This window comes from Struthio camelus, chromosome 2, assembly GCF_040807025.1.
Source record: "Struthio camelus isolate bStrCam1 chromosome 2, bStrCam1.hap1, whole genome shotgun sequence".
In the NCBI taxonomy this organism is placed as follows: Eukaryota; Metazoa; Chordata; class Aves; order Struthioniformes; family Struthionidae; genus Struthio; species Struthio camelus.
In genome coordinates, this window is record NC_090943.1 from 54,494,945 (window position 1) to 54,512,081 (window position 17,137).

Genomic DNA, 17,137 nt, shown 5'->3' on the forward strand with positions numbered 1-17,137 from the left:
GGTGTTCCTTGCATATGCACGAGTTCCCACATAGAGTGTACAACTGTCCTGTATCACTTTGTCCCCCCTATTGAGAAACAACGAGGTAGGAAAGCCACCCAGTGGCCTCTTGACAAGAGAGTTGAAGATGATCTTCAGCATATGAAGTTCTTTGTGGGGCTTTGCTCCAGTGCATTAAGGGGCAGCTTGAAAATGTTGTCATTGGCAACCACCGGTGGGAAGGCGTACCCTTCCTAATGACATGACCACAAAAAGGATCATGTCAGTTATTCATCCCTTATATCAGTATTTTGTTTATGAGAGAGAGAACGATCTGGTCCTGTACTAGTTGCTTAGTCCGGAACAGAGCTTGAGTAGTAAAGCAGTATGTGGAGGGGGGTTGTTCAAAATGCATTTATTTATTGATCATCTTTATTTTAAAAGAAGGTAACTTTTACTGTAAGGCACTACAAAATGCTTGTCTTACAAAAAAATAAAACCTTGACTGTTTAGTGAAAGAGCCTGCTTCTGTTCCTGAATGAGCTGTCCTTGAAACAGTCAAAATATGATAAATGCTTTGAACTTCTCATAGACCTGCACAAGGGGATCTTAACTGAAAATCCCTCTTGAAAAAATACACAATTGTGGGACTTTTCATATTGCCCCTTTTTGTCAGAAAAGAGGCTCTAATACTTCAAAAGGAAGTAATAATGCAGTTAAGCTGACCTGAGGCACTATTTGGCCCAGGTTACAGTAACAATTGACTTCTCACTGATTCATTTGTTTGTTCTTGTATGTGCTTACCAGAAACTATGGTTGCTATAGTTTGGTATAATTATTTGTGGGAACAAAAGCAAATACCTAAGGGTCATGTGTACAAGTCTATTGATACATGCCTCTGCAACTTGTACAGTTGTTGGGTGGAGACTGGCTATGTGGAGACGATTACAGCTTTCCATGTTGCAAGTGGCTAGCCAGCTCAGTCCTGCTCAAACAGAAAATCTCTGATGGGTCAAGTTTGGGTGGGGAAACAAAGATTCTGCTTTTTCTGCGTGTCCGTTTACAAACTTTAAAACTTCCCACCCTGAAGATGACTTTCCATTAGCTTCCTTGTTGCCTTCCAAATCCAGTTGCTACCTCCGTCCACTGGAAAAAACTAATAAATCTTCTTACTTCAGGGAAATTAATGTGTATTTAGAACTTTGTTTGGTTTAGTTCGTCATAAGTGGTTTGTACTATAACATTTATTTTTGTATACTCGCTGTATAAATACATGTCAACCAAGAAAGAGAAAGATCTCCTGCCAAATACAGTGGGGGTTTGTTCTAGTAATATCCAGTAATATAACTTAGAGGTCAAAGTGTGGTATGCTATAATTCTGTCTATTTTAAATACTATAATAAAATCACCTGCTGTTATGTGGATGGAGGCACTATGTTGGTATAGGAAAATATTCTCAGTAGAATTAATTGCGTCAGCATCTTCAGGACTTCAGGAACAGTGTCATAAAAGTGCTTGTAAGTTATAAGAAGAGGCAGAAAACGTTTAGGACGTTCTGTTCCCAGCGGCAAGTCTGTACCGCTGACTTGCAGTGAGAGTTTAGGTACAATGCTGCATCCCTGGGTGAGGGAAGCTAAGCTTTTCTAGGATAAAGTAAACCTCACCTTTCTAAAGTAAAGGATTTTTTGGGGGAAATATTGGTGTTTGAAAAGCCCATTAAGTATGTGCGCATAAATACATAAGCTTAGCTGACAGGTATGTTAAAGTATAGGAGGATTTTCATGAAGCTGCATTATGAATATCTTTAGTAATTTTGATTTTCTGCATAAACCATGGCATTCTTTATTTTAAAACATCCCTCCCCCCCATCTTATACTGAGGACAAGGCAATGGCAGAAGTAGACAGGCTGAAATGATGTGTTTGTGCACACCGTGTGGTCCAGGTTTGGCAGGGGTGCCTCTTCCGGAGCACAAAGATCCTCGTGTGCCATGTCTCTGTGGGTAAACCGAATGGTGCCTGGGGATGCGTCTAGGCGTGGGAATGACATCCCCCATCCTGGGAAGCCACTGGGATGGTTCTTGGCACAGTTTTAGGCTGGGCCAACTGTTGCAAACCCTCGCCAGGCATAGGTCAAGAGTTAGCTTGTTCAAAGGATCTTTGCCATTTTGCACATCTCCACCCTGTTTTAGAGGCCAGTTTAATTTACTAGTACAGCTGTAGCCTTGGTGGCTTAGTGTACTCGTAGGTAACTGGATAGGTGGAAAGAGTAAAGCTTAATTAAGTGTCTTATACCCAGCCACGCAGGAGATCTGGGGGAGAAAACAGGACTGAGTCTACTTGCTGCTGTTCCAGGTGAAATTTCTTGCCACTCTTTCCTCGTTGGGCAGGCTCCCAGATTGTCTCCTACATTTATTCTTGCAGCGATTCATTCTGCGCCACCCTTCCTGCTTAGTTGCCACTATTTTCCCTCCGGTTGGGGTGGGATCGCTAGAAGCGATGAGATCCGCTCTTCCCTCTGCCATTCCTCTGGTGGTGTCTGTCTTTGCTCTAGACACATTTGGTCAGAGCCAGCGTTGAACTGGCAGGGACCAGGTGCTGTTCATGCCAGGAAATCTAAGAAGGACCCTCCCTGAGCGTGTACTGGATTAGGCTGAGTATTGCATTTGCCTGCTTTGTTTTCTCGAATGGCAGTAAAGAGGAAAGATGTATAAGTCTGGAAGAGATTGAGAACTGAACTAGAACAGCAGGTGTCCAGATGTATTGTACCTCTGCAATGTTTGTAATTAGCAAATTTGTTTAAGAAAGAATTAGTGGAAATCAGTGCCGCTGATGGTATGCGTGGAGTTTTTTTTGTGCTCATTCTTAAGCAATGACAGGCTTGGCCAGTAAGTGTCCAACTTTTTCATGTTTCTCTTTAACAGTAGAGGAAAAACAACATAACTGAAAATGTATAAGATATGTTTTAATCCCTGGGTTTAGATCTCATGGGCTTCCTAAAGAACAAGAGCTGATACCAGATGCTGATAAATATACATGTATATGGGTGTATGTTTTTTGTATGTGTGTATACACATACATGTATATACCTACACATATGTATATATGTATACACCTTTATGTGCAGGCTATGCACGTGTGCCACGGTAAGGTCAGAATAAAAGATGATCTAATATTACGTGGTAGAACTTGAATTATCTAATTTAGTTTAAAGGTTCATAAAATAAACAGGTAGAGAAAGGAGAGGTGATCACATGAGCGTTTGTAAAATGAGCCCTAACTTCAAATGCTTTTGGGTAATTTCTACAGTTCAAAATAAGCCTGCATTTCATTTCCAAGCTATTCTATGGATGGAGAATTGCAGGAGAAAAGGGGGATTTTTAGTTAAATAAGGAGTTATAAGAGATAATTGTAAGATATTTAAAAAGTAAATCAGCCAGGTGACAGCCTTAGGAAACCAGACTTCATTAGTTCAGTTCGTATTTTTACAGCAATTATATGAAGACTCAGTAGAGTTAAATTGGAATGTTTCACATTTTGAGAACGCATAATATGATAGTTCCTGAAATAGATCCCTCCGTTCAGAGTACCTCTGTGCCACAAAATCCTTGTCAGTCCAGAGCAGCATTCGTAAAAACAAAACCGCTGAAGTGCGGGTGGATTTCAGGAGAGGACTTTCACGTATCCCTGGGGGCTCTAAATGAACTAAAGGGAGACGTGAATTGCCTGTCTGCTTCTTTAAAGCTTTTTTACATCTCCAGTTGACAAAACAGCTGTCACATTTTTCATTTGTCACTGTTATTATGTTTTTATATTTTAATTACATATTTGCATGATGAGTAGCAAAGACTTTGACTCCTGTGTTAAAATGTTGACGTATGAAAGCATCCTAGGTGAAAAAGATTCATCTTGCACAGTTCCAGTTTTAGTAGTAGATATAAGTGGGTTTAGAGTGGGGAGTGTTCCTGAATATCATTAGAAATCTCTCCTGAGATTATATAATTGAATTATTTTGTAGTCATCCAAAATAAATGGAAGGCCATTTAAGACAAGACAGGAAAATATGTTGAGAGGTATGCTTCAGAAATTCATCCTATAATGGTATTGGGAGATGGAACCGAAAAAAACTTCCCATCTATTGTTCCGTGAATTTATAAGGTCTGAAGTCCTGTAAAATGAGAACACTGTTTGGATGATTTGAACTGTTAATGATGTAAAAAAAAAAAAAAAAAAAAAAAACAAAACACCTGCCTCAGCCTGAAAAGTGAGTGAGTCAGACTAGAAATCTAATAAAGCTCTGAAAGACTGAGGGTGCGTTTCTCTTGCCACCAACTGTAATTCTTCACCCCAGGAGAACATGAGGACAAAAGATTGCGCTGTTAAATCCATCCACTGCTGTGAGGAGTAATTGATATACGTATGCTTATTAGTTTCTGCTTGTTTTCAATGGTTAACAGGTTTCATTCCTGATCGTTTCCACACAGCTGACTTCTTTTGGGAATTCCTGTTCCTCTTACATATGAATGTTCTCTCTTATTTCTATCTGGGTGCCCACCAAGCCCGCTTTTTAACACTTGAAAGGTAGAAATAGCACGCTGCAGCTGAGATAGAGGAGAAACGATTGCATTTGTCCTTAGGTGACTTGACAAGTGGCAATGTGCTAGTCAAGAGCCTTAGGCCCAGAGCTTTCCACTCAATAAAGTGGATTAATTTCCCTCTGGCCTTGTCCGGTTGGAGAAATTGGACTCTGCATGGTTCACTCTTACTAGCTTAATAAAATAATTATTACTGCCCAGTTCCTGTTTTCTTATACTAATACATTATAAATGAGCATCTATTTTCTTTGGGTCAAGCATCTATTTTCTTTTTGTCAAGGCATGCTCCCGCAAAGTTTACGTGGAAATAGCTCATCTCAATTGCCTTCGCCATGCAGTATTGACACGGCTGCTTGGTTTAATAGTAGGAGTCTCCTGAATTCTTATGGTTCCCATGAAGCACGAAGGGACTTGCTCTGAGGCCCTGAGCTGAATGCCTGTCTAGATGCATCCTCCTTCCCAGCTGGCTCTAGGTCCCTTCTTGGTGTCTGTTGTGTACAGACAAACCTATTCACTCAATAAGTGTCTTTTAAATCAGGCTTTCTGGACTGCCCTCTAAAGGACTTTGGCAGCATGCACCCATCTCTACTAACCCTTTAGGATGCATCTGCCACCTGTATTGATTTCCCTAGAAGCATCTTCTTTTCTGCCCAGAAGAGCAGTCATGCAGATTTTGAGAAAACTGCATGTTTGTCCAGGGTGTCTGGTGACCTGATAGGAAGTGCTGTGGTGCAATTCCCAGGAGCTGCTGGGTCCTACGCAACAAAAAAGAATGCAGAGAAGAATCACAGATCACCAAAACATTGGGCTTATGCTGTGTCTTGCTGTAGATCTAGTGACAGCAGGATATCTGACCGACTTGCTGTGCATGCACTATCATTAGCTGGCATTAGTTCTCTGCTTGTACGGTGAAGACAGCACCTCCTAAAAATGTTGGGATTATCATCTTTGTGGTAGTGAGCACCTATTTCTCTCTCGGAAACGCCAGACAGAAGTATTGTGGCCTTGGTATAACAAATGCAGCTGTGTTTCTCGTTCAGGACACTTAAGACAATTCTCCTCTCCCTTCCTGCTCTGCATAGCCCCTTAAAAAAAAAACCCTTTGAAATTCTTCCTGAATATATTTCTTATGTACAGAAGCTTCCTGACCATCTCTGATAAGTGTATTCAAAACTGGGAGGTACAATTTAAGTGGACTTCAGTAAGAATCAATGGATTTTGAACTTCTGTAAAGCCACTGTTCTGGACTGCTTCTCTTCCCATTGGATAACAGTAACTTCAAAAAGTGTTATGAAGTGTTTCAACAGCATGAATCAATTTGTTTTACTCAATTTCCCTTTATGCAGGTCTGATTAATACTTACAGCCCAGTGGTATGGAAATTAGTTGCCTTGTTCAAAACTTTGAGCGTATGAAGAGCTGTATAAATCTCTTAAAACGTTATTGTAAAGGCTAAGCCACTTCTAAGATCTCTTAGAATTAAAATTAAATTAAAGATTGTATTACAGTAGGGCCTGTGCATATGTTGAAAATGGAATTGTGCTGTAAACAACTTGCAGATGTTGAGCTAGTTTCTGGCCCAAAGAGATCCCAGCCCAAATAGACCAAGTAAGGACATAGTAATAGAATATATAAGCAATCTTCACAAGCGTTATTATGACTTGCATTGTGTTTACCCCCTAATTCTTCAGGAGGGATTTCAACAGTCAGGAATTAGTCAACCAGAAAGGCAGAAGAAGCAACAGTTTTGGAGGTTGGAGCGAGGAGGGGCCAACATAGCAGAAGAGAATGTGGAGAAAGCAGATTGCTTTGACTGTGAGAAGTGCCAGGGTTGAGGCTTTAGCAGGCCCGCAAGCAAGGTGGGACGCAGTCATGGCAACAGCTGTTCAGTCCAGGGAAACAGTGGAAAATAGCAAAATAATTCAGAGATATCATCAGCCTATGATGGAGTCGGCTGCTGAACCAGCTCTGGCTGTCTGAAGGTGTCCTGGCTGCTGGGAGGTTCTGGTGGGCCTGGAAATCCTTCCCCTCCCAAACCTGAACAGGGTCAAGAGCCTGCACGGAAGCAGGGTTCACTCCTACGCAGTTCTGGTGTTGGGGACTCATCCGTATTTCTTTCTCCCATCCTAGCACTGCATAGGAACTTGAGTTTCTCTGGCATAACAAAATATTCCTAGTTTATTTCAAAGTAGCTTGTGGTGTAGTGCATAATGTGGTAGAAGAGATATATGCTCAATAGTTTTAGGAAACGAGGTATTTGTTCATTCCTTCTGAGCTATAGATTTAGAAACAAAGTTCCAGGATTATTAGGTAGTTCCTTGAATGCATTTATTGTACTTTATTCTTCTAAAAGTATAGGTCATATCTTTGATCACCCTGTTCACTTTGCCAAGATTTCTGCAATACAAGCAGGGAAACTGTCAGGCAAAGATATTTTTACAGTTTAATTTTCTTTCTCCTCTGAAGGTCAAGCGGCCTTTCCTATATATAGCTACTATAGTGCTTGAGGATTAGTTCTGAGGATTTTGAGGCTATACCTCTGAAATATACATTTTGAGAGTGATTCCCATGCCAGCTGCTATCTCAGGACTGGGTTCTCTCATGATTATTGCTCTTTGGTGCAGTAATCTTTATTAAGGAGAAAGTGTAAGTTCAGCCCTTGCATTTAAATCCTCACCAATTTCTACTTCTGAAATTCTGAGAAAATGAAAGGTAGGAAAGGAAAATGAACAGGCAGAGTCACTAGCCCCAGATGAGCTACCCACCTCTCAACTTTCTTGAGTCTTGTTGTTGGATCTTCTTGTTGGAGCTTAGTGCAGTTTACAGTATAGTTTGAAATCTGCTAGTCCAACACTAACCAGCTTCATAAAGGTCCACGTCTGTTTGGAGAGCTCAGACAGTATAGAAAATGTAAAGCTGGCTGTCTCCTTCGGTAAGAATCTCCTTAGGGAGGCGAGGACTAGAAATCTCTATGCCCTCTGGACTCAAAGTCTTTTGCCAGTGGTAATAATACAGTTTGGCAGAGTGATTCAAACACATATTAACTCTGTATGTTTGGTTTTTTCCCACCGCCCCAAGTCTCTGCAACTCTGTGTAGTCTGATCTTTGTCCGCATCCTACACAATTTGCTGTCTCTTTGCATTTATGATTGAAATATATTTACTTGGAGATAAGAATCATCATGGAGTCAAACTTGTAGGAAGGAATATTTCTACTAAAGGAAGAGACTCATGAAGAGTCAGGTTTCCTAGGTGAGCAGTTTTTGTAATCCTTATTTTGGGTATTTGTCCTTTGAATAGGTCATAAGCTGAAAAGCATTACCTGCCTGAGAGAATGAACCCTTCAACCTAAAAAGTTTAGTCAGCTGTCCAGAAAGGTATTGGTCCCTGTTCTCAACAGTGGGGGAAAAGTAATCGTGACCTTGACAGAACTTGGGTTTGCTGGACACCACAAATATGTTTCTGCCCTCTTATCTCACTCACTGATGGCTGCCTCATTTAGCCATGACGAATTCCCGTAGAGGTTTGCTTAGGCTTCTGTAGATGTCTCGCATATTCCCTTTCTGTCAACGTGCCATTCACTTTGCTGCTTAAATAGTGTGCCCCTGCCTAGTGATGTATCTGCCTTTTACAAATCCTAGTTTTATCAGTCCATTTAATTTCAGAAATGGCGGTCTTTGGTTACCAGAGTTCACAAGATTGACAGCGGTTCCATTGTTCTAGGGTATCATTGGTGTGTCGCAGTTGTAATTTTCTGGTGCTTGTAGGATACCTGAAATGTTTCCTACCATATGTAAAATCTAAAACATGATTTAAATCTTTGTCTTCACTGTAGGTCAGTGAATGTGTTTGGTTCATGATTTCTTCTGTTCCAGTTTTTAGGACTGAAAACAGTTTCGTAAATAGTTTCTTATTTTCTGTTTCATTTTCATGCACATGTGTTGGGATCAGAAATAAGAGTGCCAGAAATACTGTGTGAGAAGTAATTCTTGTCAGATGAGAAGCAGGAATGAATTGAGGAAAACCTCTGAGAGAGTCTGGTTTTGGTGAACCTTCTTGTTCAATTGTAACAGAATAAAGAGGGTTCTGATAAAGATGAGATTTGGCTGCCTTTGAATTTCCTTAACATTCACACTGTACATTTCCATGTCACAAATTTCAGTGTTTTTTCATTTCATCCAAACGTAGTGCTTCTTTAAGAGAACTTTGATCTTACGTTTTTCAGGCTATAACGTTTCTTTTCTCTGTTTTTCACAGACTGTTTTTGAGAGGAACTGTCAGTCTGATGATTGTGCTGCTGATTTGAAACTTCAGGGTAAATTATTGCTGTCTAGGTGAGTGGGTGAATATTTTTTCTTTTTCTTACATACTCATATGTTATTCATTTTATAGAAGAAGCATTGGAAATCCTACATACAAGCACAGACCTCTTATATCCTATTCCACACTAGAATGATGATGACGACAACATCATCTTTAGTGCAGTAAGGTTAAGAGAAAGTACATAAAATCAGAACTCCCATTGTGGTAGGCTCTGCACACACAAAGTAAGACACAAAGATAAAACTGGAGAAAAAAATAGCGTAGTGGAGAGGGGCAGGGAAAGTAATGAAATATGCCCATGTAAGGTCCCAATCTGCTAGACTATGCCATTTTTCAAAGACAATAAATACTGTTTATGGCATGGTAGGAGTAAAACTGTATGTGGCAAAGCATTTTCGTTCAGAAAAAAATGTCACACAGAAAATTAAAATAAGTAACAACTTGGATTATGGTAAATTGTTTAATCTTTGAGTGAGGCTTGAATTACTTATTTTAATTTCTGAACTTCTTTGACTCTCCTGAAATATTGCCTTTCTTCGTCAGTTTCTTTCTGTTAATAGCTTGGAGGTGTGTGTGTGTCATTTCACTTTCTTCTGGGATAATAAACCTCTCATTAAGTAGACGAGATATGTGCTGTCCCTTTTGACTGGTGATCCAAGGAAAACACCTGTTCTTTGCCAGGCTATAGTTATTCAATTTCTGGATAAACTGGGCTAAAGGTGAACTTCACACATCACTTCTCTTTCCCCCTTTTTCAGCATTTTTAGCACATTTTTAGAAATGGAAGTGCTGATGCGAGTTATTTCATTGTGTGTCAGGGGTTTTGCTATTTGATGCAGATCCTTTCTGTGAAACACTTTGCTTTCAGGTCAGGTAAGAGAAGGGAAGAAACTGCTCTACTGTAGAAAAACAAAAAAGAAAGAAAGAAGCAATAGTCAGCAGATGTACACAGGTTTTATATAAGTCTACGATGTGCTGTAGTTGTAGTTGGAGATGAAACTGAACCAAAATCAAATCTGAGAAGTTATGGACTTCTCCAGACACTACTGAAGTCGACAGGAATGTTGCATTGGATTAGCTGGGACCTGGATTAGGTCTCAGGTTGCAGAGTCCAAGCCTCAACTGTGATTAGTCTGGATTTTTGTCCTTTTGCTAGAGGTTAGTGATGAGCAAAATGTATTAAAAGTAGAATTGGAGACTTGTCTGTGCAACTTGGGAAAACAAATGAGGAATTTTGTCCTGCAGGTGAGGAATAATGAATAAAAAGTAAGGGACAGGTTCTAAAAACTGTTTTTGGTCAGTGCAATAGTAATCACAGCACTAAGAGCTGTATTGAGTGACTGGAGCATTAGACTATTTACTTTTACAGCTATTATTTACGTTATCATGGCAATTTAAAAGCCACAACGGTCAAAAGAGCTTGTTTATTCAAATACAGTACAACATTCCTATAGCAAAATGTTGAGCAAAAGCTCTCAAGTCTTTTTTTATTCAGTGACATTCTGAAGTCCTGTTTGAGATAAACAGGATGTCGTCAAATTAATCAAGAGTACAATGAATGGGTTTCCTCTAGGTAGAGGACTTTGTCTTAATAACTCCAGCTATTAAGAAACAAAACAGACTGAGTATCTCTAAAGAAAACAGAATGATTTTTTTGTCTTTAAAAATACAAAATCATGTTAGAGATTCTGATTTAAGGAAATGCCTATCTTGAATATGGTCATTTTCCCAAGCCCCATGCTGAAGAATACTGTCGACGTTTTTCCGCCATTATTCTTGTTTATGTAGAATCTGTTCACAGGGTATGTTTTTGTAGAAAAAGCATGAACAGTAAATCTATTCCTATATGCACCTAGGAACTAAGCAGCTAACTTTGTTATTAAGAAGGCTATGGCAGTGCCCTTGTCTCAATAATGGCGTCTGAGTGGATAGAAGATAAAAAACAAAGTATAGGAATAAGTGGTCTGTTTTCCTGATGCAGAAACCTCCACAAGTGTTTGTGCTGGGGCCAGTGGTATTTGTCATATTCATAACTGATCAGGAAAATGATCTGCTAAAAATTGAATAGCAAGGTGATAAAGTTTGCTAATGATGCAAAGTTATTCAGAGTAATGGAAAGAATAAACAGAAGGAGATAATGTCTTCATGCAAGACATGGTTAACGTGGATTCTACTTTTGGGGTGTGATAAATGTTGAGAATTTACATGTGTTCCAAAAATCTAATAGATAAAGTTAATGGAAGAGGTATGTAATAGGAGTAAGTATGAATTCTGGAAGCTGCAGCAATATGTCAGGAAAATAACACCATATGCTTGTCTTTTTCCTTCCTGGAAAAAGGTCAGATATAGGACTCTGAACTACATGAACTGACCCAGTCTGGCTATTCTTACACACTTTTCATTCATTTGTAGCACGTTAGGGTCAAAAGCTGAGCAGAGCGCCATATATTGTAATGTATAATTCTGTGCTTCACAATATAATATGCTTTTAAACATGCACTGGTTAGAGAATCTGTGCATGTAGAAAGTTAGCTGCCTCTCAGGTTACATTATAATTATGAGACTTGCTTGCTGAGGTCACACGTACAAGCTCAGGTACCAGACAAGCTGCTCTGATTAGAGTTTCCCAGGAATGCATTTGAATCAGTAAGAATTATACAGTTGAAAGATTGCACCAAGCTTTGAAGATACCAGAACAATATACTAATTGACTAGTAGGAAAAACAGCCCCATGTTGGCAAGAGCTAAACAGGTCTGCCCTGATTGTGCGATTCTTTGGGATCTTCCTTCTCTTCCCAACACTTATTCACATGCCCTTGAATAGCAAGCACTGCACTTTGATTTAAAAATAAATAAATAAATAAAAAATAGAGAGTCCTGGATGTTCAACGCTCAGTCCAGGTAATGACCTAATATGCAGCCGTCTATCCGAACCAGGCAAACCTGCATGCATAAGCTGGAAACTGTGGTTGGTTTTGCCTCGTCCTTTTGTGTTGTCAAGGTTGTTGAGGTGCTGCCACACGTGAAAAATGTGTTGCTGGGTGAGCTGAAACCCTCCCCTATGAAACTGGTGGAGCGGAGGAGAGAGTAGGACTACTTGAACATGGGAAAGGGTAAAAATTGTAAAAACTTTTTGGCTGCTTCTGAAAGCTTTTGCAAAGATTGAGGTGGTGGGGGGAGGGAGAGGGATGTGGTGGTGATTCACGTTTTCTGTTTTTGCTAATTCTTCTATGATGGTGAAAGGTGTCCTTGGACACTTGGCTGAAGGTCTGAGTTACATGCAGTACACGGGGGTAAAGAAGAGTCGCAAAATATTTATCCTGAATAGGAAAGGGCTTGTTTTTAGTTAACGAATCTCTCTCAAGCCTCTCTTCAGGCTCGTTTGTTACCGTGGGTTTGCATGTAAACCTGCTCACATTTGTTGTAGGGGTGGAGGGTAGTTACAAAGGTGAGGGAACCAAACTCCTCCTGATCATGGCAGATGCCGTGGGGGCAGCAGTCATGGATTGTGGCTTGGAAGGTTCAGATCGGAGACTAGGAAAACTTTTTCACTTAGGAGGATAGTGCTGCATGGGGACCAGTTGTCCAGAGATACTGGACTCTCTGCCGTGTCAGGATTTGGGGACTCAGCTAGAAGAGGTCCCAGTGGGGCTCATCTCCTGTTGGCCACAGTCCTGCTTCGAGGAGGAGGAGGAGGAGGAGGATGAACTTGTACGACCCCTTGGGAGATCGTTTCCAACCGACTTTTCTGTTGGTCTCTGACTTTATGTAGGTGAAGCCTCACCGTAACCTGAGTAAAATCTCATCACGAAAGAACAGCTCGTCGCCAACATGCAGCCGCTGGCTTAGGGCCGTTGTGGGGGTCTGCCAGCGCTGCGGCTGCATACCTGCCCGTGGGGCTCCTTGCCTCTCTCCGATGCTGCCTCTACCAGCAAGGGCATGTAACGTGACCAGAGCGGGTAGCAATGTGGGGAAATACATGTCAAAGGGCCGGCATAAAGACCTAGCACACAGAACAGCTGCATGGCTGTGTGCTGGGGCTGCTACAGCAGGTCTTGTTAGTGCATGCAGCCTGCATTTAGTAGTAGGCATACGAGTGCTGTTAGCATACAAGTGCAGGTAGCAGTTTAGGAACGGGGGCACGGGAAAGGACGCATGGAGTATTTTGGGGACTTATGGAAGGCAGTGGTGGGAGAAATTGAAGGAGCAGAAGACAGGGAGTTCATCTTTCCAGTCACGACTCTTTTCAAATCCATTTTTCTTAATAACCATGTGAGGTTTTGGCACCACGGAGTACACAGACTACCTCATGGCCTCACCATCAAAGAATCTCAGTCGTTAAACCCTGCAGCTGTCACTGGAGATAGCGAAATCTCGCCCTATTCATGCAGTAACGTCCTATTAAAAAAAAAAAAGCAAGGGTGAAGGAAGAGGAAGAGACTTAAAAGTATCTTAGCATAAAGAAGGTATTTTCGTTGGATATAGATAGCTCTAATGGCACAATCTGAAACCATGAGAGATATAGGAATAAAATATTTTGCAATAGATTTATTTTTATAGCTGCAGCCTTTGGGACAGCAATAGGAAACTAGTTTTGCTTGCCAGCAATTATTCAGTACTGAAAAGCAAATGCAATTAAGAGTGTTCTGTTAGCTATTATTTTCAAATATGTTTTCTAATATTAAAAATGTCTTTATTACATATCATGCCTGACTTGAATGCCTCACTCTGTTTTCTCAGCACAGCAAATGTCTTTTCCGTTAGGCTTATGTAGTAAATAACACATTTTTATTGAGTGTCCCCATAGCTACTTGTTGAGAACCTGAACTGCATCTGTTTCCTCACGATGTGCTGGGTGAAATTCTGAAGTATGTGTTTTGTGGAAGGTTAGATTTTTCTAGCCTTAAAAGTCTGCTCATCCATGCTGCTATTACTTTCAATGGGAGAAAAGCACTCCGGTCTTTGAAGAAGAACCTAAAACTGCTGGAAGAGCAGGGTAGACAGGAACTCAGATCTCATCTGTGATATAAAACCAGCTTCAGCTTCTAGTCTGATACCTGCCCATCTGATGGGCACTCAGGTTATCTATCTGGGAAGGCAATAAGCCCTGCTTAGATTGTAATGGGACCTGAATGAAAACCATAGAGGAGATGTTTGAGTAATAGTAAGGATATTTGAAAAAAAAAAGACTTTCTTCCAGCTATAATAAACAAACCAGCTAAAAGACCAGAGCAGAATGGGTGGTGGCTTCCTTATGAGATGCAGCTAGAGAGGAAATCCTGTGTAACTGTGTAAATATAGTGACAGCCTGTGTCCCACAATGAATTGAACAGCCTTATGGAAAACAGTGCAAGAAGAAAAATGATGTTGCAGCATGTCATGAAGCTGCTGTATTCCAGCATGAGTGAAGTGAGCTGTGTGTGTACTATGGAAATGGGTTTGTAAAGTCAAGACTGTGAGCCTCCTTGGATAGAAAATGCCATAATAAATAGTATTATTCCTGAGAAGGTTCCAAGAGGAAGTCTGTGTCCCATATATTTGTGTGACACGAGGTTATCCTTCATCTATCATTAGAAATAGAATAACATACCCACTGAGCTACTTTTGCTTGTATGTTTGGCTGTTTAGAGTATATAACTTTATTATTATTATGTTGGTTTAGAGCATCCTTAACAGCCACCTTTTATTACAGATTCAAATTGACCTTCTTCCCCTACAGACTGATTGCTGCAGATTATTTATGTTGGAAATGTTGAATTGTAAGCAAAAGACAGAGAAAGTCAAAAGGGTGACAGGTTGCATTCTGTAGACTTTAAAGTTTTTGCAAATTGTTCTGCATTGAAGCCAAAGCTTTCAAAAGCTTATTGTGAAATGGAATTTTTGAGAAATGTCCTTTCTCAAATTGAAAGGTCAGGCTTGTGACTTGGGCCATCTCTGCTTCTGTCAGTCCCTCTGGAATTAGCCAGCAAATGGACAAAAACCCAGGCTGTCAAAAATTTCATTGAGTTTGAAATGTTTCCATTTTAATAAAATAGTAATTTATGATGAAAAAGTATTGCCAGGAATCTTATGGCCTACAGAAGCTTTTTTTTCCCCAGAGACATTCCTCCTGTGACTTGCTAAAGAATTAACAAGGTTTCTGCCAATCCTCCTTTTGCTGCTTTGATCTGTTTTTGCTTATGCACGGCTCTGTACTCAGTAGGCAGGTAAGTGGTTAGATAAGGGTCTTTTGGGATTTAATCTCAGACAGCCTAGCCCATACCCCAGAGAAAGCACAGGGGAGAGCTTGCCTCTTCCCCTCCACCCCAAGCTCACTGGGCTGTGGAGCAACTCCCAAGTTCGCGAGCATATTATTTATATTTGTGAAGAATGAATAATTTCACATGGGTGACTAGCTAGAGGCTTTGCAAATGCTACTTATAGGTAAAATAAAGAATATACTGGTGGACTCGGTATAATCAGTGGTAGTATTCCCTCTGATTCACTGGGCACATGATCAGACATTAGGCACTTGGATTTGAAAAATGAATCTCAGCAGTTTCACTTTGACCTGTCAGATTCTTACAGAACCTGAGCTGAAGGAATCCAGAAATCATGGAAAAAAACGTGTTTTGACAGCTTTGTCCAATTTAGTTTTAACCAACACAAGCAATAATAGGGCAGAATATTAGTTTAGTGCATTAGTAACAATGCAGATCGGCAGTGTGCTCCAAAGGAAGGAGCAATAACGTAAAGTTTTGATCAGAAAGATCAAAACTTTTCTGAGTGTATTTCATGAATATAGGAGTGCTTTAGCAATTTTTAAAATAAGGGTTTTCACTGACCATAGGCTTTGTAAACCTGTGGAGAAAAGCTGCAAGCTTGTGGTTTAATGTGGGAAGCAAAGCTGTTTCATAAATTTGACCAGGCTCACGCCTCAGCACTTATCTTGCTTTGATCAAACAACAGGAATTTGTTTCCAAAGAGGCCTCATGTTTCATGGCCTGCCCGTTGTGGTTTTATGCCCCCGAAGTGCATCTTAACAAAACATTGGTGATGAGGAAAAACAATATCCTTTCATTTGGGGTTTAATTACGTGCTCAGATGATATCTATTTTGTCCTTCCTCTTCATTCATAGCAGATGGAGGATTTGTTTTCACTCATTTTATCTTTTATATCTTTCATTGAACTCGTACTTCTTTCAAAAATGTTTTCTGCACTCTGTTTACCCTAGACAGGCTACTTTAGATAGCAGAGCTATTCAGATGGAGCTAGTTTTCTGCTTCATAACAAAACAACAAAAGGAGAATGAGCACGCGCTATGGTTTAGCATATCTAGTGCTAGGAGAGTGCTCTTGGGCTTTCAGTTGGGACCTTGTTTGTGTTAAACTGTGTTTACAAATTTGGATATTCCTGACTTTAGGGACACAAACATAGACCTGTGATTGATCCTGTGGGAGTCATGTGCTGCTCACGGGCCACTTGATCATACCCAATCCTATCCTAAAATCAGATCCTTTTCAGTACCAGAAGAGTTGTTTCCAGGGAGAGAAGAATGGGAAAACATTGGAATGTGTGTATGAGTAGATTTCTTTCTATTTTCTCAAGAAATCATGCCAAGTTTCACACTGTGATTTAAATGATTTCATAAATTGTAGCATATTTTAATGCTGTTTCAAGGTAATTTTGTGCACTGCAAAAGATGAAACGAGAAGGCTTATTATTATACCGTTTTGCGTATATTAGTACATTTGTAATTGTATTTGGAATTAAGTCTGGTCAGTGACTCCAGGAGGCAGAGTTCTGATTTCTAATTTATCTTTTACCTACAACCAGTTGCTAGTGGACTGAATGCTGCATTTGTGAGGCACATGGAAAACTTTGTTGTAGCATATCCAGGATCTGATTTGCAGTTTCCTGAAAGGGCTACCCAGCAGTGCCAGCAATTAATCAGGATGTAGTACAAGTTGCAGTGGGAGCATCGTCTCAGGAACGAGTGAATGTTTTCCACTGTTGAGGGTGAATGGGGATGAAGGAATGGTTCTTTGGTTTCCATCTGGCTAGTTGCACACAGAGCTTCATAAATCTCTCACAAAAATAAATAAAGTTCAATTCGATAGCTGTGGCCAGTCCTGTTTCTTTTGAACATATGGTGGTTGAACCCATCCAGATGGTAATAGAGCCATCAAGTGATGAGTGGCAACAAACCTCGGTCGTCCACATGTAATGCACGAACACAGATTTCCACTCTCTTTTTTTTTAAA

General features: G+C 40.3%; 1 protein-coding gene across 1 annotated transcript in view; it reads left to right on the forward strand.

The window, feature by feature from the left end:
* ITGA9 (integrin subunit alpha 9) overlaps nucleotides 1-17,137 on the forward strand; it is a 224,890-nt gene that overhangs the window by 122,070 nt on the left and 85,683 nt on the right. Inside the window, exon 17 of the mRNA XM_068935830.1 lies at nucleotides 8,828-8,904. Coding sequence (XP_068791931.1) covers nucleotides 8,828-8,904 — 77 coding nt within the window. The remainder of the gene's footprint in view (nucleotides 1-8,827; nucleotides 8,905-17,137) is intronic.